This window comes from Geotrypetes seraphini, chromosome 9 (genome assembly GCF_902459505.1).
Source record: "Geotrypetes seraphini chromosome 9, aGeoSer1.1, whole genome shotgun sequence".
Classification (NCBI taxonomy): domain Eukaryota; kingdom Metazoa; phylum Chordata; class Amphibia; order Gymnophiona; family Dermophiidae; genus Geotrypetes; species Geotrypetes seraphini.
In genome coordinates, this window is record NC_047092.1 from 117,843,243 (window position 1) to 117,871,241 (window position 27,999).

A 27,999-nucleotide genomic window follows, 5' to 3' on the forward strand; every position below is an offset into this window, starting at 1 on the left:
ACCTCTAGAACCCTTTTTAAAAATCGGTGTCACGTTGGCCACCCTCCAGTCTTCTAGTACTATGCTGGATTTTAAAGAAAAATTACAGATTACTAACAATAGCTCTGCAAGTTCATTTTTCAATTCTATCAGCACTCTGGGATGTATACTATTCGGTCTAGGTGATTTGTTACTCTTCAGTTTGTTACTGACTCATTACATCTTCCAGTGTTATAGAGATTTGTTTGATTTTCTCTGATTCATCAGAATTGAATACTATTTCTGGCAGCAGTAACTCCCAACCATCTTCCTTGGTGAAGATCAAAGCAAAGAATTCATTTAGTTTCTCTGCAATGGCCTTGTCTTCCCTGTGAGCCCCTTTTACCCCTCAGTCATCTAGCGGTCCAAATGATTCTCTACCCAGCTTCTTGCTTTCAATATATCTAAAAACTTATTTATTTATTTTTTAAATTTCTATAACGTTTTTATCCAAAACATTTTACAAGGAGTTACATACATAAAAAGTTAAGAATCCATACAAAAATAAGAAGATAGATCAGACATATTCAGTCTAACATAAAATCACTTGATCAAAAAAATGCTTCAACAAATAGTTGGGTCTTCAAGGAATTTCTCTCTCCACATTATCTAATCTGGCCAACAAGGCCATTCCATAACTTGACTCCTGCACACGTAAAAGTCATGGCATTCGAATCTACGTGTTTAGGGTTGGCCTTTGTTTTCAACAATGCTGCACCTACAGAACGTAAGGATCTTTGTGTTTTTGCTTCCAGTGCAATCTTCTTTTCAAAGTCTCTCTTTGACTTCCTTATGACACCCCTTGCACCTTGTGCTGTTTACAATTATTTTCAACTAATTACTAAGGGAAAACAATCTTTAAATTTGGTGATATCATTTACTACAATTATTTTCAATCATATCCTTCTTCCACTTTCTGAAGGATTCTCTTTTACTCATAGCTCTAATAGCTTCCTTCATCTCACTTGTTAACCACGTCGGCTGCCATTTGGCCTTCCTTCCTCCTTTTTTAATACATGAAATATATCTAGTCTGGGCTTCCAGGATGGTATTTTTTTTTTTTTTTATTGATAAAATTTTCAAATATATAAAACAAAAACACAGAGGTTCAGCAAATAGAAATCCACAATGACACAATCTCTCCAACCCCTTACCCCCAAATTAGTATAAAGATAAAGTTGTACTATAATCTTCAGTACAATGCAGAAAATCACATAATTCAAAATAAACCCCCTCCCCCAACCCACCCCAAAAGCAACTTTCACATAGGGTTACAAAAATATAGCTAAACACTCAGGTCATGATGGACATTCACACCACCTAATATAAGGATTCCACACCTTGAAAAAGGGTGTAAGACGAGACTTTGTCAATGCCGTCAGTTTAGACATACGAAAAATAAAATCTACTTTTCGTAATAAATGAAGGCGACCTGGGGGAAAGGCCTGCTTCCAATATGCCGCCAATAAAAGACGAGCAGCAGTAAAGATATAACAAGCCAATTTATGGGTATTAGAAGACAATGAAACCAAAGGTAGATGTAAAAGAGCACTACCCATAGCTCGAGAAATCGTAGTGTTTAAAATATCAGACACCAGTTCAAAAACCATATCCCAATATGGGATTACCCTCGGACAATCCCACCAAATGTGAAGAAAGGTACCCAAGTGACCACAGCGTCTCCAGCATAAGTTAGATACTTGAGGATACATAAGATGAAGACGCTGGGGTGTAAGGTACCATTGATAAAGCATCTTGTATCCGTTTTCCACCAAAGAGCTGGCTATAGAAACTCGAAGCAGGCGACTAAACACCCGCTCCCAGTTAATAATCGATGGCACTAGGCGTAAGAGTCCCTCCCAAAGAGATAGATATTTAACCGGTGGAGCCTGTTGTTGAATAAGGGCTTTATAGAATCTAGTGATACACCCCTTACCACTACTACCCATAATTTCCCACTCCAGGGTGGTTTCCTCCAAACAAAGATCAGCAAGAGCCCTGCGACTAATAAAATCTATTATTTGACAATAGCGAAAATGATCAGTCAGCGGCAAATCATAAGCTTCCCTCAATTCCAAAAATGATAATAATCGTCCATCTTCCACAAAATCTCCCAAATCCATAAGACCCATTTGGGCCCAAACACGAAAACGACAATCAAATCTTCCAGGTGCAAAACCCCACGCGGCTCACAGCGGGGTACTACGAAAATACAGTCGAGAAGGGAAAAACCTATTGCGCAGCCGAATCCACATCACAAACGTATGATGCAAAAAAGGGTTAGCCCTTTAAACAATTGTCGAGCCTCTTCCACTTTTAACCAAGGGATCACCCGACAAAGCTCTTCCGATCCCAAAATTTTTTCCCCTCGAACCCAGCTTTTTGATCTATCCTTACACCAACTCAAAAAAGACTTCAATTGAGCTGCCTCATAGTAACGCCGCAAACAGGGTACTGCCATACCCCCCTGAGATCGAAGTTGATACAACACATTCCTAGGTACCCGTGGGGGTCGACTCTTCCAAATATATTTAAAAAATTTTCTCGCCACCCCACGAAAGAAAGCAGCAGACAAAGGAATTGGCAAAGCTTGAAAAAGATAAAGTAATTTTGGCAAAACCAACATCTTCACACTTTGTATACGACCAAACCAAGATAAGGGAACATTCTCCCATCTATCTAGATCTACCCAAAGAGATTGCAAAATCGATGGATAATTAACTTCAAACAAAGAGCAAAGCCGCGTTGGCACATTGACACCCAAATAACGTATAAATTTAGATGCCCATTTAAAAGAATAACACTGCACAACAAAGTTTTTGCTTCCTGAACACTGCTGGGTGTTTCTTATAGAATTTTGGGTGCTGATCATGAATATTACATCAAAAATTACCCATCACGTACCATTTCAGAGAAATCTTCAATTTTGTCATGATTTTTTCTTATATTTGGATGCAAACAATTTTTTCTCCCATAAGTGTCTTATCAACAACGGTTTGTGCCGCCTGGGTATGTCCATGCATAAAATCTAGCCAGGTTGGAAGCTGTTTTATGGAAGATGACATCCTGGGCATGTCTGGGCAGGTCTGAACGAGCTTGCGCTGTCTCACCATGCTATAATGGTGGCTTCCATACACCGATCCTGCTCATTTGGTTAATATAGATAGTCCGTGTGTGTATATAGTATCAGTATAGTAAAGTATAGTAGTATAGTAGCTGTAGCAATATAACAGTAAGTAAGCTTGATGCTATAGACGTTTTGGTGTCGGGCAATATGTCTCGTCGGTGTCGTAACAGCCGCGACACATTCTGCTATATCTGTGGGGAATATACACTTACGCCTCAGAGACGTTCGATGACTGCCCTTGTAAAGAAAGCCTATCATCTGTATTTTGGCTGCAAAATAGGTGATCAAGACAAGCAATGGGCGCCTCACATTTGCTGTGCGACATGTGCTGTTAGTCTGAGAGCCTGGCTCAGAGGTACTCGAAAGACGATGCCATTTGCTGTTCCGATGATATGGCGAGAACAGAAAGACCATGTGACGGACTGTTATTTCTGTTTGACTAATGTGTCTGGTTTCTCTGCCAAAAACAAGAAGTCAATTGAATATCCTAATCTGCCTTCAGCAATGAGACCCATGCCACATGATGACAGTCTTCCAGTTCCGAAACCACCAGAGGATTGGACCTTAGACGAACCAGATGAAGAAACTGCAGTGCAGGGTTCTAACAGTGACATTGACCCGGATTTTGAACCATCCTCATCAGGCGATCCACATCTGATAACACAGTCCGAATTGAACGATTTGGTCAGAGATTTGGGTCTGTCAAAAGCAAAAGCTGAGCTGCTAGGTTCGAGACTGCAGGAATGGTGTTTGCTATCACCAGGTACGAAAATTTCTGTGTTTCGAGACCGGCATCATGATATAACCAAATTTTTTGCACAAGTCGACAGTCTCTGTTTCTGTTGTGACATTGAAGGATTGTTCTCGGTCTTTGGTTGTGATCACAACCCGGAAGAGTGGCGTCTTTTCATTGATTCGTCAATGTTAAGCCTGAAAGCTGTTCTGTTGCACAATGGCAACGTTTATCCTTCAGTACCTGTTGGCTATGCAGCACATATGAAAGAAACATATGAGAATATGGAAATGTTACTAAAGTATGTCCAGTATACCAGGTATAACTGGAATATCTGTGGAGACCTCAAAGTCGTTGCTCTGTTACTAGGACTGCAGCTTGGCTATACAAAGTACTGCTGTTTCATCTGCGAATGGGACAGCCGAGACAGAGAGTCGCACTATTCTAGAAAGAACTGGCCACTCCGTAAAAAGTTAGTTCCAGGACAGAAAAATGTAGCACATGAATCGCTTGTTGACCCGACAAAGATATTTTTGCCTCCTCTTCACATTAAACTGGGACTCATGAAGAATTTTGTGAAAGCAATGAACAAGGAAGGGGAAGGTTTTCGTTATTTAAGACAGATGTTCCCAAGAATAACTGATGCCAAGATCAAAGAGGGTATTTTTGTTGGCCCCCAGATCAGACATGTTATGAGTGACAAGCGATTTGAAGATCTGTTAGTTGGGCCGGAAAAAATTGGCTGGAAAGCCTTGAAAGACGTTGTTGACAATTTTCTGGGCAATTACAGAGCCCCAAACTACATTCAGCTGGTAGACAAACTTCTCAAAGCATACAAGAGAATGAAGTGCAATATGTCACTCAAGATTCATTTCCTCCATTCACACTTGGACTTCTTCCCCGCAAATCTCGGTGCTGTGAGTGACGAGCACGGTGAAAGGTTTCATCAAGACATAGCTAAGATGGAGAAACGATACCAGGGCAATTGGAATCCGTCAATGCTTGCCGACTATATTGTTGGATGCTACAACGTGATGCACCAGACACTGAATATAAAAGAAACTCGGGAGCAAAACACTTTTAATTCTGTTTCATTTAGTCGCTTGTGCGAAACGTAAACTTGACTATATATTTTATTGTCAGTAAACATAAAAATGTCTATTTCTCATAGTTCTTACGTGATGCAGTAAAACCAAAACCATATTTGAGCATACCAAGTTGGTACCTGTCATAATCACCAAAAACTTTTCAGGAATCAAGACTTAACCAAAAAATTGTTGTGCAGTGTAATTAGCCTTCAAAAAAGCACAATCCCCTGGGTAAACTGACAAATTCAATATCTCAGACTTATCCATATTGGTCCGAAATCCGGATACAGCACCATAGTCAGACAATTCACCAATTATTCCCGGGAGGGTAACACATGGATCAGTTACAGTAAAAATAACATCGTCAGCAAACATCAACAACTTAGTGGAAAGTCCATCACAAACCATTCCATGAATAGAATGCTGGGCACGAACATGAGAAGCTAAAGGCTCCATCGCCAGCGCAAAAAGTAATGGTGACAGTGCACAGCCTTGTCTTGTTCCTCTGGCTAACTGAAATGAGTCTGTATAACCCCCATTAATCCGTAGAGCTGCTAAAGGCTTAGTATAAAGAATCTGAATCCACGTAAAAAATTTTCCTCTGATACCCATAGCTGATAGAGTGCTCAACAAAAATGGCCACGACACCCTATCAAAGGCCTTTTCAGCATCAACACTCAGAAGCAATGCTGGCATCTTTTCACGTTGTACAAACCAAATCAAGTGAAGCAATCTACGAATATTATCAAATGTTTGTCTCCCCGCAATAAATAAAACCCGCTTGGTCATCCTGTACTAAATAAGTCATATAACCTTGCAACCTGCGAGCCAGAATCTTTGTAAAGATTTTATAATCAGTGTCTAGCAACGAAATTGGACGATATGATCCACAAAGCGTAGAATTTTTTCCCGGTTTCAAAATAAGTGTTATACCCGCTAATCTCCATGAAAAAGGCAACTCCATACCCATTTCTAGACTATTAAAAGCCCGAGTAAGAGGGCCCCACAAGCAAATGTCTAAAACATTTATAGAATCTATTCGTAAAGCCATCTAACCCAGGTGCTTTCCCATAAACCAAAGTGGAAATTGCCCACTGAGTTTCAATTTCCGAAATAGGGGCTGACAAACACTCCGCTTCTTCAGATGTCAATTCAGGAAGCTGTGTCTGAGCCAAATAATTATCAATTTGAACTTGAGACACATCTTGTTCAGGAGTATAAAGGTGTTGATAAAAAGAAAGGAAAGCACCTGCAATAGATTCCGGCGTATAGCAGGCTGAACCATCAGAGGCTGTCACCTTAGTAATCACATTCCTCAATTTTTGAGCCTTCAACTTATAAGCCAACTGACGGCTCACCCGATTACCATATTCAAAATGTTTTTGTTGGACCGATTGTAATTGGTCTGATAATTCATCTAATTGCATCACCTGTAGATCTTTTCGCACTTTATCTAAGCGCGTCAGCAAATTAGGAGAAAGATCCCGCTTATGTTTTTGTTCTAAATAATGCAATTGTTGTCGTAAAGCTTCTTGCTTTCGCCCACGTTCTCGCCGTCGATGTACTCCAATAGAAATAATATGACCTCGTAAGACTGCCTTCATACCTTCCCAAAATATCAAGGGAGAAATCTCATCACTAGTGTTAAACTGAATATAATCCTTCAAATTCTGCTCTATTCGGGACACTATTACAGGATCCGCCAATAAGCTATCACAAAATCACCAAAACCGCCGCCCAAAGGAAGCCATATGAGGATGCAAAACAAAGTGTACCGCAGCATGATCTGACCACACACGCTGAGCAATTCTAACATCTGACACCTGGGAAAGTAAAGCCTTATCAATGCCCCAAAAATCAATACGAGAATAGGAATCATGTACTGTTGAAAAATAAGTATAATCTTTGGTGGTAGGATATAGATGTCTCCAAGGATCAATCAAATCCCAGGACATAAAGAAAGAGTGCAATTGCTTTCTATCAGATTTTCCATAATGAATCGACTGTGATGAGTTATCCAATCCAACATCGTAGGTCAAATTAAAATCCCCCCCTACTAATAAAGAACCCTCTGCAACCTCTCGCAACACCAGGTCTAAAGATTCCAAAAAATATTTTTGCTCTGAATTAGGAGCATAAATATTACAAAAAGTATATAGCACCTGCTGTAGTTCTACTTTCAAGATTAAATAACGACCCTTCGGGTCACGTACCACTTGTTTAATCTGAGGATCAAGGTGCTTAGCAAAGAAAATCCCTACTCCATGTTTTTTAGACCCCCCTCCTCATTTGAAGCAAAATATATATGGGGATAACGAGGATGTTTCAAGAGCGATTCATACTGAGGTTTAAGATGAGTCTCCTGAAAGAAACCCACCCCAGCCTTCAACCTATCAGCCTCTTTAAAAAGCAATTGCCTCTTTCGAGGTACATTTAGACCCCGTACATTTAAAGTAAAAAAACAAATACCTTCAGGAGCCATTCATTCCAACATACCCGCACGCAACCATACTCCCTGCAAACAACCCTTCACAACCCAGCATAACAAACCCCACATTGAAAACCAGCATCAGAAAATAAAAAACCCCTTTCCCATTCCTCCCTCCTACCCCCCTCCCCTCCCAACCCCAACCTAACCAAAGGCCCTCCGTATGGTGGGCTAGAAGAGAAAGTGACATCCCAACATACCCCAAATCACACCGATCATATGATAAATAGTACGAGAAGAGGTCATATACTCTAAAAATAAACAAGAGCAACCAAGAATCGCAAATCAGTCAACCAATAACCAAACAAAGCAGCACAAAAATTCAGGTAAGTCCAGAAGCCGAATTCTGCTCCAGGCCAGATCTCCGCTGCAGTCGCTTGCTACTAGTAGGGACCCGTTTCCAGCGTTGCGTTGAAACCCCAGTTCCAGATGATATAGCCGGCTCTTCTAAAGGTGCATAAAGTTGAGCTTCACGTAATATAACTGCAGCTTCCTCCACCAAAGTAACTCTATGCTGTTGAGAAGCCACTTGAAAGGAAAGTCCAAAAGGAAAAAGCCATCGATAGCTGATAGCATGGGATTGTAAACAGCGAGTAATCTTCCGGAAATCTCGACGTTTTCGTAAAGTAATTGCGGACAAATCCGCAAATAATTCCACTTTAGAATTTTCCCATGTTATATGCCCCACTTTTCGAGTGGCTTGAAGAACTTGAGCTTTAACTGGGTAGCGCGTAAAACAAGCTACCACATCCCGGGGCCGATCACCTACCCGGGGACCCAGAGCTCGATGTACTCTGTCAAAATCAATCACAGGTATAGGAGCCTCTGGGTCAGCTGCCTGGAGAAAGCGCGTGCAAATTTCCAACAAATGAGCCTGTAACTCCGAAGCAACCAATGATTCAGGGACCCCTCTAGCTCGTACATTACTTCGTCGGCTGCGATTCTCTCCATCTTCTAGGCGAAGTTGAAAATCTTCCTGTCTGCGTTCCAAATGAGCGCACCGCGTTTGCAGGGCCACTAGATCCGTATCGTGGTCAATAACGCGTTCTTCAAACTCATGCAGCCGAGCCCCCATATCTTGCACTGATTGTCCAATCTTAGCCACCTCCGATTGCAAAGTGCTTTGGATAGAAAGCATTGTAGATTTCAAATCTGCCATCCATGCACGCATTTCCCCACAGGTGGCCGAACGAGCATCAGACTCTGTACTCAGCTGGGCAACGCCCTTACCGCGTTGTGGCCTCAGAGTTATCCGGCGGCTGGTAAGCATAAGTTTTCAAATCAGCTCGCCCTTTTTTAGTTGCCATCTGTAGCCCGCTAGTTTTCCACTCCAGATTATGTAAAAAGTGAAAAATACTAGCCTCGTACTGCTAACTTAAAGCTAAAAGTTCAGCGTGATTCGGAGGAGCTACGATTTTAAGCCACCATCGCTCCCGATGACGTCACTTCCTCCTCCAGGATGGTATTTTTAAATAACACTACCAAAATGGCCACAAAAAGTATACCAAAATATAATAATATACCAATATCAACAACAGTACAAAATACAAAAAAATTGGTATAATAGGTGATGATCTCTCCTACATGTCCCTGGGGGAAATGCTGGAAAAAAGAAGAAAAACTAAGTTTCTCCTAATTTGAACATTGAAAATACAATCAAGCCAATAAATCAGATAGATCAAAGGAACCAGTCAGTACGGGCCTAGCACCCTCGTTTGAACCAATCGGCCCCGGGCAGTGTTTATGCAGTGACAAGCACTAAGAAATAAATCTAAATAAACTCTGCCCAGTACATCATATTGTTGCTTTGAAATATGTAAAAAATAATAAGTGCAAATAATTATAAATGGAAGCACTATCGTCCCCAGGTGTTGACATCGGGAGAGAAGATCATGCCAAAGAAAATCTCCCTGAAACCTAACTATGCAAAAACACAAAATGTGAAAAAATTAAAAAAATCAAAATGTGAAAAGTAACTAAAAATCTCAATACATCAAAAGAAAAATGCAAAACTAAAAAAAGTCCTCAGTCTATATTCCAAATGCTTAGTGCCTGTTAATCAAAAAAATATATATAATCAAGCCAAAAATGAAAAACAAAGTGAAATGAGTGGAGTACTTAGCTCAGAAGGTCCCAGACGGAACCAAGTTCAAAGTTCACCAATAATGGTTTAGTGGTATCTCCCATTCATAAGTCCCGCTTCATGAAGTGCTCGTAGAAAAATTAAAACCGTCGGTTGCTTCATACCGTAGTACTTAGATTGTAATCAGATAGAGCTATTGGGAAATATTATACCAATTTTTTTGTATTTTTAAATAACATCCATGCCTCATGTAAATTTTGATCTTTGCAGCTGCTCCTCTAAGTTTCTTTTTTACTATTATCCTTATGTTATCATAGTCTCCTTTTTTAAAGTTAAATGCTATTGTATTGGATTTCCTGTGTGAATTTATTCCAGGGATTATATAAAATCTGATCATTTTATCAAGTGGCCCCAGCACCATTACTTTCTACACCAATTCATGCGCTCTACTAAGAACTAGGTCTATAATTGCTTTGCCTTTTGTTGGTTCCTGAACCAGTTGCTCCATTGAGATCCACAAAATCTTATTTTATATGAACAGCAGGATAAAAAACCTCTAAATCAGCTAAACCCTTTTTTGAAATTAATTTTTCACTAAGAATTAATAGCAGAGATCATAATCTATCAAGTCAAAAGCCATCTAGTACCCACTAGTCTCAGCCTTTCTCTCTTCCTCTATCCAGCCAGTCCTTACCAGTCTCGCTTTCCCCTTAGACAGTTCCCACCACGCTTTTTCTCTTGCCCCACTCTAGTTAATTACTACCAGCCGCTCTTCCTTGCTCTCTTCCTTCACCTTACCCAGTCCTCTGAAGTCTCTTTCCCAGGTGCATCCAGAGCCATAAATGTACCCTATGCAACATGACTTCTTGCGCCCCTGCCTCACCCACTGTGCCATTTCCACTGCACGGGAGACAATGGATAGAGAGTGATTTTTATATTCCTAGCACCCTTTACGGCTACACCACCTGCACAACCCTTGGGACATCCCTGCTCTCTCCTCTTCCTCCAGCCATCCTTACCTGTCAAATTTATGTTCTTCTTTAACTCCAGTTAATCTTCACCAACTATTAGTATCTTTCCCTCACCTAAGCTTTTGATGTTGCACAGCTATTCCCAGACCCTGCAGGTTGATTGTTGCTCCAGTGTTCCTGCTTATGACTTCCACAGTTGCCTTTGATTATATCCTCACTGTTTGTCCCACTCCCATGATCACTTCTGTTTCCAGCCTATGCAGCCATTTCCAGTCTTATACCTACAGCTGCTATTTCTTCTGGGCTCCATAGCTACTGCTTTGATGGATTATAGTAGTATGAAAAGATGGCTTTTCTCCTCTGTGATCTGCGCAGATCCCTTGTAATAAGGATCTCAATGGTCTGCGGACTACAGGTTCAAACTACTTCCGTAAAACTCAGATTTTCATCCTTGTCCATGAGTGCCAGTTCCATAATAGCAAAGTAATGTGCTGTGTCCTGCCACAAAGAGGTGCAATTGAAATTTGTTGGGTTTTATTCTTTTTCTTATTTTAAGAAATATTTCATTTCAGTCATTATTTTTGTTATTTGCATGTCCTATCTTATGTAATGAGTACTATATAAGAACAGCACATGTGAAGTAAGACTAGAGAATGTTACTGCTAGCAACAACCTTTCTCCCCTCCCCCCAAATTTAGTTTTTTTCTATATTCAGTCTGCTATCCAGAAATCCGAACTGACATAAGATATGTATTTGATATTTCCTATTTTGTTTCAAACAACTATTCATCCTGACCTGCAACATCTTGTCTTTGTGTGTGACTATAAAGAATTTTGAACTAAGTTTGTAAGAATAATGTTATGGCTACATAAAATAAAGTTGTGGTGTACTTGATGTACTCTGCTGTGTGTGTTGTCATAGAACAATGTGTACAGTATGTCGTCAATTACTAAGGCTATTCACCTTGTCAAGGGTTTTCTTTAGGACTGAATTGTCTTTCTCCAGGCGGAGGGCTGAGACCTCCATTTCTTTGTGTTCTCCCTCCAGATCTGCCAGAGCTCGCTGTAGTGTCACCACTCTCTCCTGCAGCATGCTCTTCTCTTCTTGCATTGCCTGCACCATGGTATCATCCTTCTGTTCCTGCTCCTGGTGCCGATGCAATACCTGTAAAACATGAGGAGTGACAGGATTGTAACTAGAGTATCATTACAAATGAATGAGATTTACAAAGGGCATCTCTGAGCATAACCAAAAAGTACAAGGACTCAGATCTGTATCCCAGGGAGTAAGGCAAGATTCTGTAGCTCCAGTTTGCCCTGCACAATGAAGTTGAGAAATCTCTCTCGTGCTTAGGTATGCAATGGGATTAAAATGGTGAAATGTAAATTTATCTGTTAATTTCCTTTCCTTCAGTTTTATCAGATCAGTTTTGACAAGTGGATTACCGTAAACACTTATGCAAGTAAAAGAGGAGAGAGTAACTTCTTTACTAACTCCATTTCCTTATAAATGCTGATGCAGTCAGAAATCCAGTCAGTATATTTATGCCAAACTTAAGCCTCAAAGAAATTCCTTAGACAACTTATTGCAAAAGCCCATTTTTTCGACGTTGCTTTTAACTCTTAAACCCCACTCACTTGTAAAGCACCCATGCCTGAAAAACTTCCTAACCCCCAACTTATCCTGTATGTCTGTTTGATTAGATTGTAAGCTCTACTGAGAAGGGACTATACCTCAAATGTTTTATGTACAGTATTGTGTATGTCTACCAGTGCTATAGAAATGATAAATAGCAGTAGTAGCAGAATTACTTAATCATTAAATCAGAATGATTCTTTATATCAACAGTGCATTCCTCCTTTTATGACCCTTAGTTATCCAAATCCATGGCAATGGTTTTCTAAGGTAGATTCTGGACTGGTTTGGCAAGACTCACAATCCAATGAGACAAAAAAAAAAAATCAACATCCATATGAGCCAAAACTTCCTGACAGCTGAAAAGAAGTCTCATTGAGCATAGGCATTGTGTATTTGCCAGGAAGCTAACTGAACCTTTGATAGAACATTGTGCTTTAATGGACCATGATTTTTCTTTCTTTCATTATGTAGTGCTGGAACAGTTGACTGTCAGTATTTGTTGAGGCGACATACACTACTGCCTGTGGCAAAAGAAGCAGCAGTGGATCTTCAAATTACAGTCAAGTGACTCCAGCTGGTCTTAACCATTCTATTGAATGGAAGACATTTCTTTGAATAATTATGTTTACAGGATGTCTGCATGTTCGTGCTGTTAGCCAAATGACAGCTGATTGGCGGCAGCACATTGATGATGTCAGTGTGTTGGGTGATAATGCATTGATGGTGTCCAAAGGTCGAAGGTTTTTAATGTTTACGCCAATGATCTTCCTGCAAGTTGGCATATTCGTTGGGCTGCAGAGTGTTCTTTCTGCATGATTCCCCTGAAGATGCCTTTGCGAAACGGGGTCTTCCGTTGGGATGGGATACTTTGGGACTGATTGGGATGAAAGCTACATGAACTTTTTGGCTCATACTGATGTTGATTTTTTTGTCCCATTGGATTGTGTGTGTGACTGCAGTATTAACTGTTATTTTCCTGCCGGTGAAGAAAATTGTCTGGCCGGATTCTGTATGTGAAGTTTTTTGACCAGTGATGAAAGTGAGCTTACTATTGCACAGCTGTGTGCTGTCCTGTGATGCTCCTGTTATTTTTGAGGTCTTTTTTCTCCTTTTCTGATAGTATGGTGGCCAGTTCAGTTTTCTTTCCCAGCAGAAGAGAGTTGCTATATTACTTGCTTTGATATTCTTCAACTCTGATCTGTGTATTATATTCTTATAGGTAGTTGAAATCATCCATTATTATACTGTTACCCAATTTGCCAGCTTTCCTAATTTCTGAAAACATTTCTTCATATATAAACCAAAAACTGGTCTACAGGACATTTGGAGCATTGAGATTAAGCATCAAATTAATGCGTCTCAATGGCCACAAATTTGGTCTTGGAGAATGAGATGTACAGTGTCTGCATCTATGAGGCAAACTTGGTTGTTCCTGTTGCATAGAGCATTTTGGACCCCAGTACGTTTACAAAAATTAGATAGCTCTAAGTCTAATAGATGTTGGCACTGTCATCTTGAAGCTGGTACATTGGATCATTTATGTTTTTTTGTCCTCTAATTTATAATTTTTGGAAATCTATTTGGAGTCAAATTAATAAATTACTTGAGAACCCAGTAGCACTTTCATATGATACGACATTATTTGGTACATTAATGAGGAAAAAGAGTCAAATTTGCTCCAAAAATAATAAACTTTTACTCATAATGACAGGAGTTGCCATTCACAAATTACAAGAAATTGGAAAAATTATGATAGATTAAGTTATAATTTTTGGTGGAATTCACTATGTCATATTTTAAATGGAGAGGATATTAGCTATTCAGCAGGGACGCTATCAAAAAATTGAAGTTTGGGAGCCATTAACAAATTATTGTAAGGATTGTTTATAATTAATAATTTATTTCTTCCCCTTTATTTATTAAAGCATAGGGTAGGGGGAGAGTGGGATTAATTTTAAATTATCTGAAATTATAAGAATATAATGGAGGGAGAAATAGTATTATGACTTCAAGATATGTAAGATTATAAAGTGATATTAAAGTATATATGATGATATTATTATGTACTTATTGAAAGTTTAAAATGAATAAAGATTTTTTTTTTTTAAAGAAATCATCCATTATTATACTGTTACCCAATTTGCCAGCTTTCCTAATTTCTGTAAACATTTCTTCATCTATATGTTCATAATGTCCCGGTGGATGGTAATGCAGCCCCACCAGTATGCTCTGAGGACACCATGGTCTTTGCAGAGGCCATGTCCAAATCTTATATGAAGCCTAGCACTAGACTCCAGTGGGCCACATCTATCAGGGTTAAGAGTTTCTCAGATTCAGGAGCAGCTGGACCTGGTGTAATATGGTCTATAGTGTGAGGGTAGAGATCCTAAAGGCCTGCTACATTAAATATTCTAATTTACAGTCCTAGAGACCTCCTTCCACCAAATCAGGACATCCACTTTGGGCAGAGTTGGCATTGTGTCCTGCACATCCTTCTAGTTAAGAGCTTGCTAATTCACCTCTACCATGTCCCTGATGGGCGGAGATAAGGTGAAGGCCTTAGAATATTTAAATGGTGACCTGTCAAAGTGCGCAGGACATTGGCGTGCCGACAATCTCGCGCTGACATATCCGTACAGGACAAATATGCGCTGCCGCTTCCGCTTCTTTCAGCCCTTCCCCTTTGTGCTTTGAGGGTGTGTGTGTGGGAGAACCACTCCCACTACATTGAAAACTCCGAAAGAAGTGTACTGGGGGCTCCCCCCAACGGGAGCACAAGGTGTTGTATGTGTAGAGGGGGGTTCCCCCCATCCCCCTCAGAATGCCCCCCACCCTCCTCAGAACGAAAATGGGAAGGCCTCAAATTGGCAGAAGTGGAAGCGTGCAAATGTTGGGGCAGGATTGTCGGCATGCCAATGTCCTGCGCAATTTCGATGGTGTACCGATTTAAATATCCCCGTCAATAAAGAATCTTCAGTAGGTTCTTCTGATAACTCTAAGGAACTGAACACTTGAGCAATCAAAACATTGGCTCCCCAGGAACATAAGCACCAGGCTGTGTAAGAACCTGCTCACCAAGTACAAGCTAAAGCATAGATACAAACCATTGTCAGTAACCAGCATTGAATATTGTGACAATTCAGGGTCCTGTCAAGCTGGGAAAGCTCCTGCTTTATTGTTAGGCTGCTGGAAGGAGCTTTAAACCCTGAGTATAGCTTAACTTTGAAAGACTATGGGAAATAATCTTGTCCTTTTAGGGTTCACAAGTAAAGGGCCTCCGTCAGGTAAGAGAAGACAGCATTTGCCTTTTAAGAAAAAGGACTCTGCTAGAAAAGTTCTGGTCCCATCTGGAACTAAGGGGAGTGTTCTATAAAGGGTAGGGTTTGGTTCCAGAAGCCTCATAAAAGCTCTTCCCCTCATAAACCAGGCAACCTGAAGACCTGAAACCTGAGACAGAAGGGATCTTACTATTGAATCCTTTACCACTCAATCCTCTAGAAGAGCAGGCAAGTATTTGGAACACTAATCTCAAATCTACAACACTATTACTCCACTCTATCTCTCCATTCCAGAGATCCATTGTATACCCCTTTCTTGAGACAACATAAAAACCAACTCTGTCAGGTAGAGCACAAATGACATTGTCATCCGTCACCCATCTTGTTTGATAAATTCAAAGACACGACATACTCAAGAAAGCATACCATATTCATCTCCAGTCTCTCATCTGGCTATGTTCCACACTTCTCGAAATCGAGGGGGGGATTGAGACTTGTATACCACCTTTTTGAAGTTATACAACCACATTCAAAATGGTTTACATACAGATATTTCAAGTATTTTCCCCACTATTCATCCTAAAATAAAAGATCATACTAGTTACCTTCCAATTGCCAATCTCCCTTTTATTGCCAACAAAGTAGAAACCACTGTTTTAGCTCAGTTAGCAAACTTTATTGCCCAAATACATGTACTTCATCCAAATTAAACCAGATTTTGAAAACTTAACAGCATCAAAACAGCACTGTTAGGTATTAACCACATTTATTCATTACTATTTAAATCAAATGAAATCAACACTCCTCCTATCACTTGATCTCACTGCTGTCTTCGATTTGATTGATCACACCATTTTTCTCCAATGCCTATGAGAAATTGATCTAACTGACACTGCACTTCACTGGTTCACCTCATATCTCAGCTCATCATCTGTCTCATTCAAGACTACTTTAGGGGTCCTCCAAGGCTCTTGCACCTATGTTATTTAACATTTTTCTCACCCCCTTACACTAGCACAAACACTAGGTTTTACAATTTGTATATGCAGATGATATACAGATACTTTCCACACTAGATCCTTCAGAAAGACAACAATCTTATATTGAACAAATCTAAAGCCCTTCTCTTTACTAATCTTGAAAACTGTCTTACTTTGCTGATTTTGCTATGCTATGCTAAACCTCGGAATAACAAACTGATACAACATGAATTTTGGGCGTCATGATCAATTCTAAACTTACATTTAGACCTCAAATTTCACAGCTAATTCATAGAAACATGATGTCAGATAAAAGCCAAATGACGCATCGAGTCTGCCCATCCACAGTAACCATTATCTCTTCCTCTTCCCATGTGACTATCCCAGGCTTTCTTGAAATCAGACCCAGTCTCTGTCTCCACCACCTCTACCGGGAGACTGTTCCACGCATCTACCACCCTTTCTGTAAAAAAGTATTTCCCTAGATTACTCCTGAGCCTATCACCTCTTAATTTCATCCTATGCCCTTTCATTCCAGAGCTTCCTTTCAAATGAAAGAGACTTGACTCATGCTCATTTACATCACATAGGTATTTAAATGTCTCTATCATATCTCCATCTCTCCCGTATTTCTTTAAGCCTGTCCCCATATATTATCCTTCCCCTCGCTTAAAGGCGTTATCTATGTTGGAAAATTAGGGAAATCTCTTTACTTCAAAATTAATCAGCTTTGGAATAATTTTCCTGCCCAGCTGCAGAATTTGGGGTCCTTCCAATTATTCCGAAAACATCTGAAAACTTGGCTATTCTCAACAATGTAAATCTTGCTGCTATCTATACAATCACAAATTCTTATTATATTTTTCCTTCTTTTTAAGTTTCAAGTTTCAAGTTTATTTAAATTTGATAAATCGCTTATCCATAATTTTCTAAGTGAGTTACAGTAAAGAATAAAATAAACATACAATTTAAAATTAATTGTAATGGGTTAGACGAACAAACATGCAGACAAAATTAATACATGAGGAATAAAGGGTTAAAGTTACAAAATTAATACTTTGAAGAAGAAAAAAGAAACATAAATGGAAAGAACGTAAGGAGGGGGAAAAATTGGTTTGTTTGTTTTTTTAAAGATGTCTGCTGCCCTGTATGAGTTGCGTTTAAAGATTAAAAGCATCTTTAAAAAGAAAGGTTTTAAGATTATTTTTAAAACGGTTAAGGTCCTTTTCATCTCTTATATGTTGTGGTAAGGTGTTCCAAATTTGGGGGGCCATCACCGAAAACATGTCGTGACGTTTGGTACAAATGACTTTTAAAGAAGGAACCGTTAAAAGATTTTGAGCTGTGGATTGGAGAGAACGCGATGAATTATACGGAATGAGCATTGTATTTATAAACTGCGGTTCGTTGGTGGATAGAGTTTTAAATACTAAAAGCATAATTTTAAAAGTAATATGATGATTAATGGGAAGCCAATGCGAGTCAATTAAAAAAGGAGTTACGTGATCATATTTTTTTCCATTGTGAATAAGTTTAACAGCAATGTTTTGAATTATTTGTAACCGTTTCTTTTCTTTTTGAGTAGTATTGATTAATAATGAATTACAATAATCAAGCTTAGTGATAATAACTGAATGTATTAAAATAGTTAATGATTTGGGTTCAAGAAACTTGGAGATAGAAAGAATCATACGTAATCGATAAAAACAAAATTTAACAATGTTACTTATGTATTCGTGATAGGAAAATTTGTCATCAGTAATAACTCCAAGTATTTTCAAAGATGATACTAAGTCTAAGTGAATGGTATTAATAGTAAAGGGGATACTCAGTTTTATCCCCTGTTTCCACGGAAAAAGTAAAGCTTTCGGTTTTTGTATATTTAAAGCTAGTCTGTTTGAGGTAAGCCAATTTTTAATTTTCTCTAGTTTTTTGTTGATCTGATGTATTTCTTCTGTATTTTCTGGATTTAAAGGATGGGACAGTTGAATGTCGTCAGCGTATGTGTAAGTGGTAAAGCCTATAGATTGACAAAGGCTTAATAAGGGTGAAAGAAAGATGTTAAACAGTAATGGAGATAGAATGGAGCCTTGAGGAATGCCGTAATTGAGACTAAAAGATTTTGAGATTGTGTTGTTGAAATGTACCGTAGATAATCGATCAGACAGAAAAGAAGTAAACCACTCTAAGATTTGATCACAGACACCTATAGATTTTAACCTGTCCAGAAGTAGGGTGTGATCAATGGTGTCAAATGCTGCTGATAGATCCAGAGAAAAAAGGATAACCGAATTATGATGATCTAAATGGTAAATTATGCTTGTGGTTAGACCAACTAGTGAATATTCTGTGTTGTGATTTTTCCTAAACCCTGTCTGGTTAGGGTGTAATACATTGGTTGATTCAACGAAATCGGACAATTGGTTGAATACTACTCTTTCTGTTAGTTTCGCTAAGAATGGAATGTTAGCGATAGGGCGGTAGTTAGAGGCTTCCTCAGGACTTGCTTTACAATCTTTTATTATTGGAAAGATTATTGCGATTTTCCATGATGACGGCAAAAAGCCAGAGTTAAGGCTTTTTAATATAAAAGAGTGTATAAAAGGGCCGAAATAGGAAAAAAAATTTTTTTAGAATTGACGGGGGAATGATCTCTAACCGGGAGCCTTTTATATTGACTCTTTGAAATAGATGCTCAATGTCTGCTAGAGATGGAAGGTTAAAGGTAGAGCATTTAGCAAGTGGTAGATGACAATTATTTGAGCTATCAGTGGTATCCTCTGGCAAAGTATGATCAAATTTTTTACGTATATCACTGATTTTTTTACAGAAATAATTGGCAAGATCTTGAGCTGTTCGATTAATTTTGGAGTTATTGTCTTCCTTTTGCAGATTGGGAGTAATAGATTTTAAAATGGGATAAAGGATAGATGGATTTTTTGCTTTTAGGATTTTTTTTGAATAATAGTTTCTTTTGGCTAAGTTAATTTTCATTTTATAAAGATATGACTATTTTTTATAGCAGTGGTTCCCAACCCTGTCCTGGAGGACCACCAGGCCAGTCAGGTTTTCAGGATAGCCCTAATGAATATGCATGGGGCAGATTTGCATGCCTGAAATCTCCATTAGGTGCAAATCTCTCTCATGCATATTCATTAGGGTTATCCTGAAAACCTGTCTGGCCTGGTGGTCCTTCAGGACAGGGTTGGGAACCACTGCTTTATAGGATTTCAAATTTTCTGCAGATTTATTTTTACGCCATTTCCTTTTGAGAGACCTCAGTTGTCTTTTAAGTAAGAAGAGCTCCTGTGAAAACCAACGGTTTTGCATTTTTCAAATGGAAATTGTTTTGTTAATTACTGGGACTTCATTGTCCAACAAAAGTTGGATTGAAGAGTACCAAGTAACAAGTTGATCTTCCAGGGATTCAGTGTGTACATTTAGAGTTTTTGGGTTAAAGAGTGGAAGGATGTTTGGTAGTTCTAATTTTGTATAGTCTCGATACGTGATGTTTTTTGGTTGAGGAGTTACTATTGTTTTATTTTTTTGATATAACTTGATAGAAATAAGATGATGATCTGACCAGGGGACAGGTGTGTTGTGAAGATCAGAATAAATATGAAGTTGCAACTTTGGAACTAAAATCATATCCAGAGTGTATCCTGCCAAATGTGTTGGATCTTGGATAATGGGTTGTAGATTCAAGGTGTCAGTATGAGTTAAAATTTCACTGGTAATGAGATTTGTTTGTTCATCAAAATGAATGTTAAAATCACCTGAAATCAGGGGATGGTTTGATGAAGAGCATAAATCGAAAATTAGATTTTGAAGAAGGGTTAGATTGCTGTGGCAAATAGGCGGGGGAATATAAAGTAAAAGAATGTCCATTTTTGGATTAGTTTTAAGTTTAAATTGAAGAAATTCGATGGCTACACTTCTGGAAGAATGGTCTACAGGTTTAACTATATTATTGTAGTAGATGATGGCTAAGCCACCACCTTTACGTTTGTAACGGTGATTAAAGACATAAGAGTAGTTGAGTGGACAACAGAAGGAGAGGTAAGCTTCCTCGCCGTCTGTTAGCCAAGATTCCGTTAAACAAAGAATATGTAAATCTTGAGAAAGAATAGTTTCTTTTATAAGATGATATTTCCCTTTAATGGACCTTACATTGATAAGCCCTAATTTCAGCTGTGCATGATTATGGGCATGACTGGCAAGAGGGAGTGGCATTGAAGTAGCTTTAGTAGAGTCATTAGAAGGAGGAGGTAAAGGGAGAATTTGTGTGAATACCGGTTGACGGGGGACATAAGACTTGTAATTTGTGGGGCGTGAGCCCCAAAATACCGGTATAATTGTGGGTTTAGGGAGTAAATTGGGATTATTGGTGAGGTTGTTTGATGACTGCAAAGTCATAGTTAGAAGATATAGAAAACCAAATAGGAATAGAGAAATAAAAGATAAACTCCTAAGTGTATATTGCTTGTTGGTTATGTCAACAGAGTTGGGTTCTAAATTTGAAATGGTGGCGCTTTCAGGTTGCGCACGAAGGAGCACACTAAGGAGCAGTACCTGCTCCTTATGCGCATTCCTTTGGCGCGCCGCAAATGGCCGGGTTTTAAGGAGCATGAGCAGACCTGGAAGGTGGGCGGAGTCCAGCGGGCCGCCGCTTTGTGGCGGCGATTCAACGAAAGACAGGGGAGTCTAAAAGGTACAAAAGTTAAAACAATATGAACAAGCATATAAAACAACAAATAAAATATAGCTTAAAAGGTGATATTAGGTGCGCTGGTGTAGTGCAAGTAGTTGTGAGGCGTGCGCTTCAAATGACTGGGTTTTAAGGAGCATAGAAACATATAGAAACATAGAAGATGACAGCAGAAAAGGGCTACAGCCCATCAAGTCTGCCCACTCTGCTTACCCACCCCCTGTCTATGCCCTAATGACCCAATTTCCTTATCTTGACCCTCGTAGGGATCCCACATGGGTATCCCATTTATTCTTAAAGTCTGGCACGCTGTCTGCCTCGATCACCTGCACTGGAAGCTTGTTCCAATGATCAACCACTCTCTCTGTGAAGAAATACTTTCTGATATCGCCATGAAATTTTCCGTCCCTGAGTTTGAGCGGGTGCCCTCTTGTGGCTGAGGGTCCCTTGAGAAAGAAAATATCAGCTTCCACTTCGACACGTCCCGTGAGGTACTTAAATGTTTCAATCATGTCTCCCCTCTCCCTACGTTCCTCGAGAGTGTAGAGCTGCAATTTGTTCAGTCTCTCTTCGTACGAGAGACCCTTGAGCCCCGAGATCATCCTGATGGCCATCCGCTGAACCGATTCAATTCTGCGCACATCTTTACTGTAATGTGGCCTCCAGAATTGCACACAGTACTCCAGATGAGGTCTCACCATGGCCCTGTACAACGGCATTATGACTTCAGGCTTTCGGCTGACGAAACTTCTATTGATACAACCCAATATCTGCCTTGCCTTAGATGAAGCCTTCTCCACTTGATTGGCAGTTTTCATGTCTGCACTGATGATTACTCCTAAATCTCGTTCTGCTGAAGTCCTAGTTAAAGTTTCTCCGTTCAAGAAGTACGTCCTGCATGGATTTCCGCTTCCGAGGTGCATGACCTTACATTTCTTAGCATTGAAGCCTAGCTGCCAGGTTGAGGACCAACTTTCCAATGTAAGCAGGTCCTGCGCCATATAATTCTGTAAACTGCATTCACTTACTATATTACATAGTTTGGTGTCATCGGCGAATAGTGTTATTTTACCTTGAAACCCTTGAGTCAGATCCCCTATGTTGAAAAGGAGTGGACCAAGGACCGAGCCCTGCGGCACTCCACTGGTCACCTCCGATGTTTTAGAGAGGGTACCATTAACCACCACCCTCTGAAGTCTGCCACTCAGCCAATCATTGACCCATGCAGTTAGTATCTCTCCTAACCCCATCGATTCCATCTTGCTTAGCAGCCTGCGGTGTGGGACACTGTCAAAAGCTTTACTGAAGTCCAGGTACACGACGTCCAAAGACTCTCCCAAGTCCAACTTTCTTGTTACCCAGTCAAAGAAGCTGATGAGATTGGATTGGCAGGACCTACACTTGGTGAATCCATGCTGACTGGGATCCCAAAGATTCCCTTCATTCAAGATCGTGTCCAATTTGCTTTTAATTAGTGTTTCCATGAGTTTGCACACTATTGATGTGAGACTCACCGGTCTATAATTCGCAGCCTCTGCCCTGCAACCCTTTTTATGCAGAGGAACGACATTAGCTAATTTCCAGTCCAGGGGAACTTTCCCCTTACTTAGGGAGAGACTGAATAGCTCAGCCAACGGTTTCGCCAGGACATCGCTCAATTCTCTGAGCACTCTTGGGTGCAAATTGTCTGGTCCCATGGCTTTGTACACCTTGAGTCTTGCCAGTTCACTGTAAACTTCACCTGGTGTGAACTCAAAATTCTGAAACGGGTCTTCTGTGCTTTGTGTTGCCTTCAACTGCGGATCGTGTCCCAGTGCCTCACAGGTGAAGACTGAGCAGAAGTATTCATTCAGTAGTTCGGCTTTATCGGAATCTGCTTCCACGTAACTTCCGTCCGGTCTTCTAAGGCGTACTATCCCGCCTGTGTTCCTTTTTCTGTCACTAATATACCTGAAGAAGGATTTGTCCCCCTTTTTAATGTTTTTTGCCAGAATTTCTTCCACTCAAAGTTTTGCCTCCCTAACTGCCATTTTGACCGCTGTAGACCTGGTCCTATATTCTATCTTTGCCTCTCTTTTCTCCATGCGCTTGTAGGAGAGAAACGCTTTTTTCTTCTCCTTAATGAGGTGCGAGATCTCCGCGGTGAACCATTGAGGTTTATTGTTTCTTTGTCGTTTATTTACTGATTTTATGAAGCGGCTAGTTGCTTCATGTATGGTTGATTTCAGTGTTAACCACTTAGCTTCTACATCATCGGTCTCCGCTTGGTCCTGCAGCGTCCGATGGACGAAATCTCCCATGCGTGTGAAGTCTGTGCCCCGGAAATTGAGTACCTTTGTTTTCGTGTTTGATCTAGGGAAGCCTTTCATAAGGTTTAACCATACTATGTTGTGGTCGCTGGAGGCTAGCGTATCTCCTACTGAGACTTCTGAGACGCCTTCCCCATTGGTGAGTACCAGGTCGAGGATCGCCTGGGCCCTAGTGGGCTCCGTTACCATTTGTTTGAGACGTGCTCCCTTTATGGAGGTTAAGAGCCTCCTGCTACCGCTGGTTGTCGCTGAAAATGAGTTCCAGTCTGCATCAGGCATATTGAAGTCCCCTAGCAGTACAGCTTCTCCTCGTAGAGTGATATTCTCTATGTCTTCAATTAATTCTGCATCCATGTCTTCCAGTTGTCTTGGGGGTCTGTATACCACACCTAGATACAGGCATTTTTCTCTGCCTCTTGCCAGGTTTACCCAGAGGGACTCCCCGGTGTACTTGACATCTGTGATCCTGGTGGTTTTGATGTCCTCTTTAATGTATAGAGCTACCCCCCTCCTAACCTGCCCTCTCTGTCCTGACGAAGTAGATTGTAGACCGGTATAGCCATATCCCACCCATGTGAGTCCGTGAACCAAGTTTCAGATATTGCCACCACATCTAGGTCGGCATTCCTTATTTCAGCCTCCAATTCTAGAATTTTGTTACCTAAACTGTGTGCATTGACATACATGGCCCTCCATATCTTGTGTTTGCTAAGTCCCTGTGAGGCGTATGCTACCCGAGTCGGTGTAACTCCTAAAGAACTGTTTGCAATGTGGGTACTTACCTTGGACATGGAAGCGGAGTTTCGACTCACCTCATCAGGATAATTCCTTTCTGCACTAATATGTGAATGGGTACCCTTCCCCGACTTACCTAGTTTAAAGCCCTGTGAAGCAGGCGGGCTAGTTGGTGTTCGAAGATGTTCTTACCCCTACTGGTCAGATGGAGTCCGTCTGGTCCCTGAAGTCCTTGTAGCGCTTTCCCATGGTTTCGGAATCCGAAGTTCATATCCCGGCACCATCCCTGTAGCCACTCGTTCGTCCTCAGGATACGTTCATCTCTGGCTCTTCCCTTGCCTCTAACTGGGAGGATCGATGAGAAAACCACCTGCGCTCCTGTCCGCTTCAGCCTCTCACCCAGTGCTCCAAAGTCTCTGGTGATGGTCTCCGGTGTGTTCCTGGCAGTGTCGTTGGTTCCTATGTGGACAAGAAGCATAGGAAAGTGGTCTCGGGGCGTGAGTAATCTATCCAGACTGGCGGTGATATCTCGTATCCTGGCACCAGGCATACAGCAGACCTCCCTAGATTGCATATTCGGTCTGCAAATTGGTCCCTCTGTGCCCCTCAGCATGGAATCCCCGATGAGCAGACCTGGAAGGTGGGCGGAGTCCAGTGGGCCGCCACTTTGTGGCGGCGATTCAAGGAAAGACAGGGGAGTCTAAAAGGTACAAAAGTTAAAACAATATGAACAAGCATATAAAACAACAAATAAAATATAGCTTAAAGGGTGATATCAGGTGCGCTGGTGCAGTGCAGGTAGTTTTTAAATTTCCTGTAAACCATGCCGAGCTCTTTCTTTATAGAAAAGATGCGGTATATAAGCTTAAGGTTTAGTTTACTTTATAATGAAGACCACACTCCATTTTAGTAGCCTTCCTCTGGACCGACTCCATCTTTTTTATATCTTTTTGAAGGTGCGGCATCCAGAATTGTATACAATATTCTAAATGAGGTCTCACCAAAGTCTTATACAGAGGCATCAATACCTCCTTTTTCATACTGGCCATACTTCTCCCCATATACCCTAGCATCCTTCTAGCTTTTGCCATAACCTTTTCAACCTGTTTGGCCACCTTAATATCATCACATACAATCACACATAAGTCCCGCTCTTCTGTCATGCACTTAAGTTCATTACCCCATAAACTGTACCATTCCCTCGGGTTTTTGCAGTGCAAATACATGATTTTGCATTTCTTAGCATTAAATTTTAGCTGCCAAATTTCAGACCATTCTTCAAGCTTCATCAGGTCTTTCTTCATGTTATTCACACCATCTTGGGTGTCTTTTGCAGATTTTTGTATCATCCATGAAGAGGCAAATCTTACCCGATAGCCCTGCAGCAATATCATTTATAAAAATGTTACAAAGAATAGGCCTGAGAACAGAACCTTGAGACACACGACTGGTAACATCCCTTTCCTCAGAGTGATCTCCACTGATCACTACTCTCTGTTGCCTTCCACTCAACTAGTTCTTGACCCAACCCATCACTTTGGGAACCATTCCATGGGCACTCAGTTTATTTATTAGACGTCTGTGTGGAACACTGTCAAAAGCTTTGCTAAAATCTAAATACATCACATCTAGTGCACTCCCTCTATCTCTGTTCACTAAGTCATAGAAGATTTGTCTGATAAGACCTACCTCTAGTGAATCCATGTTGCCTCCAGTCCTGTAATCCACAGGATTCCAGAAACTTCACCATTCTCTGTTTTAAAAGCGTTTCCATTAATTTGCTTACCACAGAAGTCAGACTTACCAGCCTGTAGTTCCCTACTTCTTCCTTAATTCCACTTTTGTGGAGAGGGACCACATCTGCCCTTCTTCAGTCCTCCGGTACCACTCCCAACTCTAGAGACCATTGAAAAGGTCAGTCAGCTGAGCCACTAGAACTTCCCTAAGTTCCTTCAGCACCCTCGAATGTACACCATCCAGCTTCATCGCTTTGTCTACTTTTATTTTAGCTAGCTCCTCATGAACACAACCCTCTGAAAATCAATTAGGGTCTACCACTCCTTCATCCCTATTCATGTCTGTCTTCTGTGGTCCCTCTCCTGGCACTTCAACTGTGAACACAGAACAGAAATATTTGTTAAGCAATTCAGCCTTTTCTTTATCAGCTTCTACATATTTCTCCCCTTCACCTTTGAGTCTAACAGTGCCACTTTTGCACTTCTTCCTATCACTAATATATCTAAAAAATGTCTTGTCTCCCCGTTTTACCGTGTTAGCTATTTTTTTTCTCCCATTTGCATATTTGCTTTCCTGACTACATGACCAGCCTCTATTAACTTTTCCAGATATTTTTGCCTGTCTTCCTCTTTCTGTGATATTTTGTAGTTTATTACTACTATTAATTATTTCAATTGCGCTACCAATTTATGAAAGCTAACTTCTTATTCCTTACCTTCTCAGCTACTATTTATGAGAACCAAAGCGGCCTTCTTTTCCTTTTACTTACATGCCTCACAAAAATTTTGGCGCTTTTATAATTACTCCTTTCAGTTTTGTCCACTGCATTTCCACTCCTTCCAGACATTCCCATCCATTTCCACTCCTTCCACTGACTGTGCTTGATCTGGTCTATAAATTCATTATTGCATCCCTCCATGCTCACTATTCTAACATATTCCTTGATTATCAGTCAATTGGATTACTGCAATTTTCTATACAAAGGAATTAGAAGATACAATATACAAATATTAATACAAATATTGCCATTAGATTTACCAATAATGTAAAAAAATATGATTATGTAACACCTCACTTAGAAAAAATTCACTGGCTCCCAGTCTCTCACCATATCCTCCATTGCTCGAGGTACCACATTTAGATTGTGAGACTGCCGGGACACATTGGGAAAATGCTAAAGAGTATCTAATTACTATTCAATGTGTAAACTGTTTTGAGTGAATCTCTTCATAAAAAGATTGTTTAATAAACAATAATAAATAAATAAAAATAAATATAATCTACAAGATAATACCTCTTGAGTTATATGACACCTAATCATCCAACTAGAACCCTAAGATTGGCTCAACAGAATCGGTTAGTTGTACCTAGCTACAGAATAATAGTACATGAAAATAAATTTTAATAGTAGAAAACCCCACAACAACTTTCTCTTTAAAGATGCCTATCACCCTCACTAGAATATATCTACTAACCACTCAACCTTAACTTTTTGGTTGTAGTGCCAAGATGCAAATTTCTGCCAAAAATATATCTTGACCCTGCGTGTTTCCCTCCCTACTTTCTTATTGATATTATACTTCCATCCTTACCTTACGATTTTCTTATTTTGTTACATCACATTACCCTGTTTTAGATTGTAAGCTGCCCAGAAGGCCTGTCCAATGGATGGGATAGAAAGTTTTAAAAACTTGAAACTTGAGAGAGAGAGAACCCTGAAGTAGAGAGCTGTTAGTAGCCAGAAAAAGGGTTAGATTTTTTCATACTGGGCCTCTGTCCTGCATGGCCTTCTCTTTCCTACTGCAACTGGAGGGACTGTGTTTGTGTATGTGTGTTCCAACCCCAATCTCTGCTGCTGCCTAAATCTAGCCTCTCTCCTGCTGCCTTTGGCTAACTGTAGCTCCTCCCAAGCAAGCACTCAGGTGACCTCACTACCCTATTTAATCTAAGCTCACTCTGGGCAGTGTGAGCCACTGGCGCACAGTGCATCGTGCAAACAAGGAGCATGTGCTCCTAAGTGTGCTCCCTTGTGTGCTTCCTGAGGGCACCTCCCTATTCTCACTACCTCATGTCTTGTACAGTTCTATTTCCTTTCTCTATTCCTC

General features: G+C 40.3%; 1 protein-coding gene across 5 annotated transcripts in view; it reads right to left on the bottom strand.

Annotated features, from left to right (window-relative positions):
• Nucleotides 1-27,999, bottom strand: part of CROCC2 (ciliary rootlet coiled-coil, rootletin family member 2) — a 993,480-nt gene that overhangs the window by 71,615 nt on the left and 893,866 nt on the right. For all 5 annotated transcript variants that reach the window (XM_033959482.1, XM_033959484.1, XM_033959480.1 and 2 more), the window contains one exon: nucleotides 11,473-11,673. In XM_033959482.1, the coding sequence (XP_033815373.1) occupies nucleotides 11,473-11,673 (201 nt within the window). The remainder of the gene's footprint in view (nucleotides 1-11,472; nucleotides 11,674-27,999) is intronic.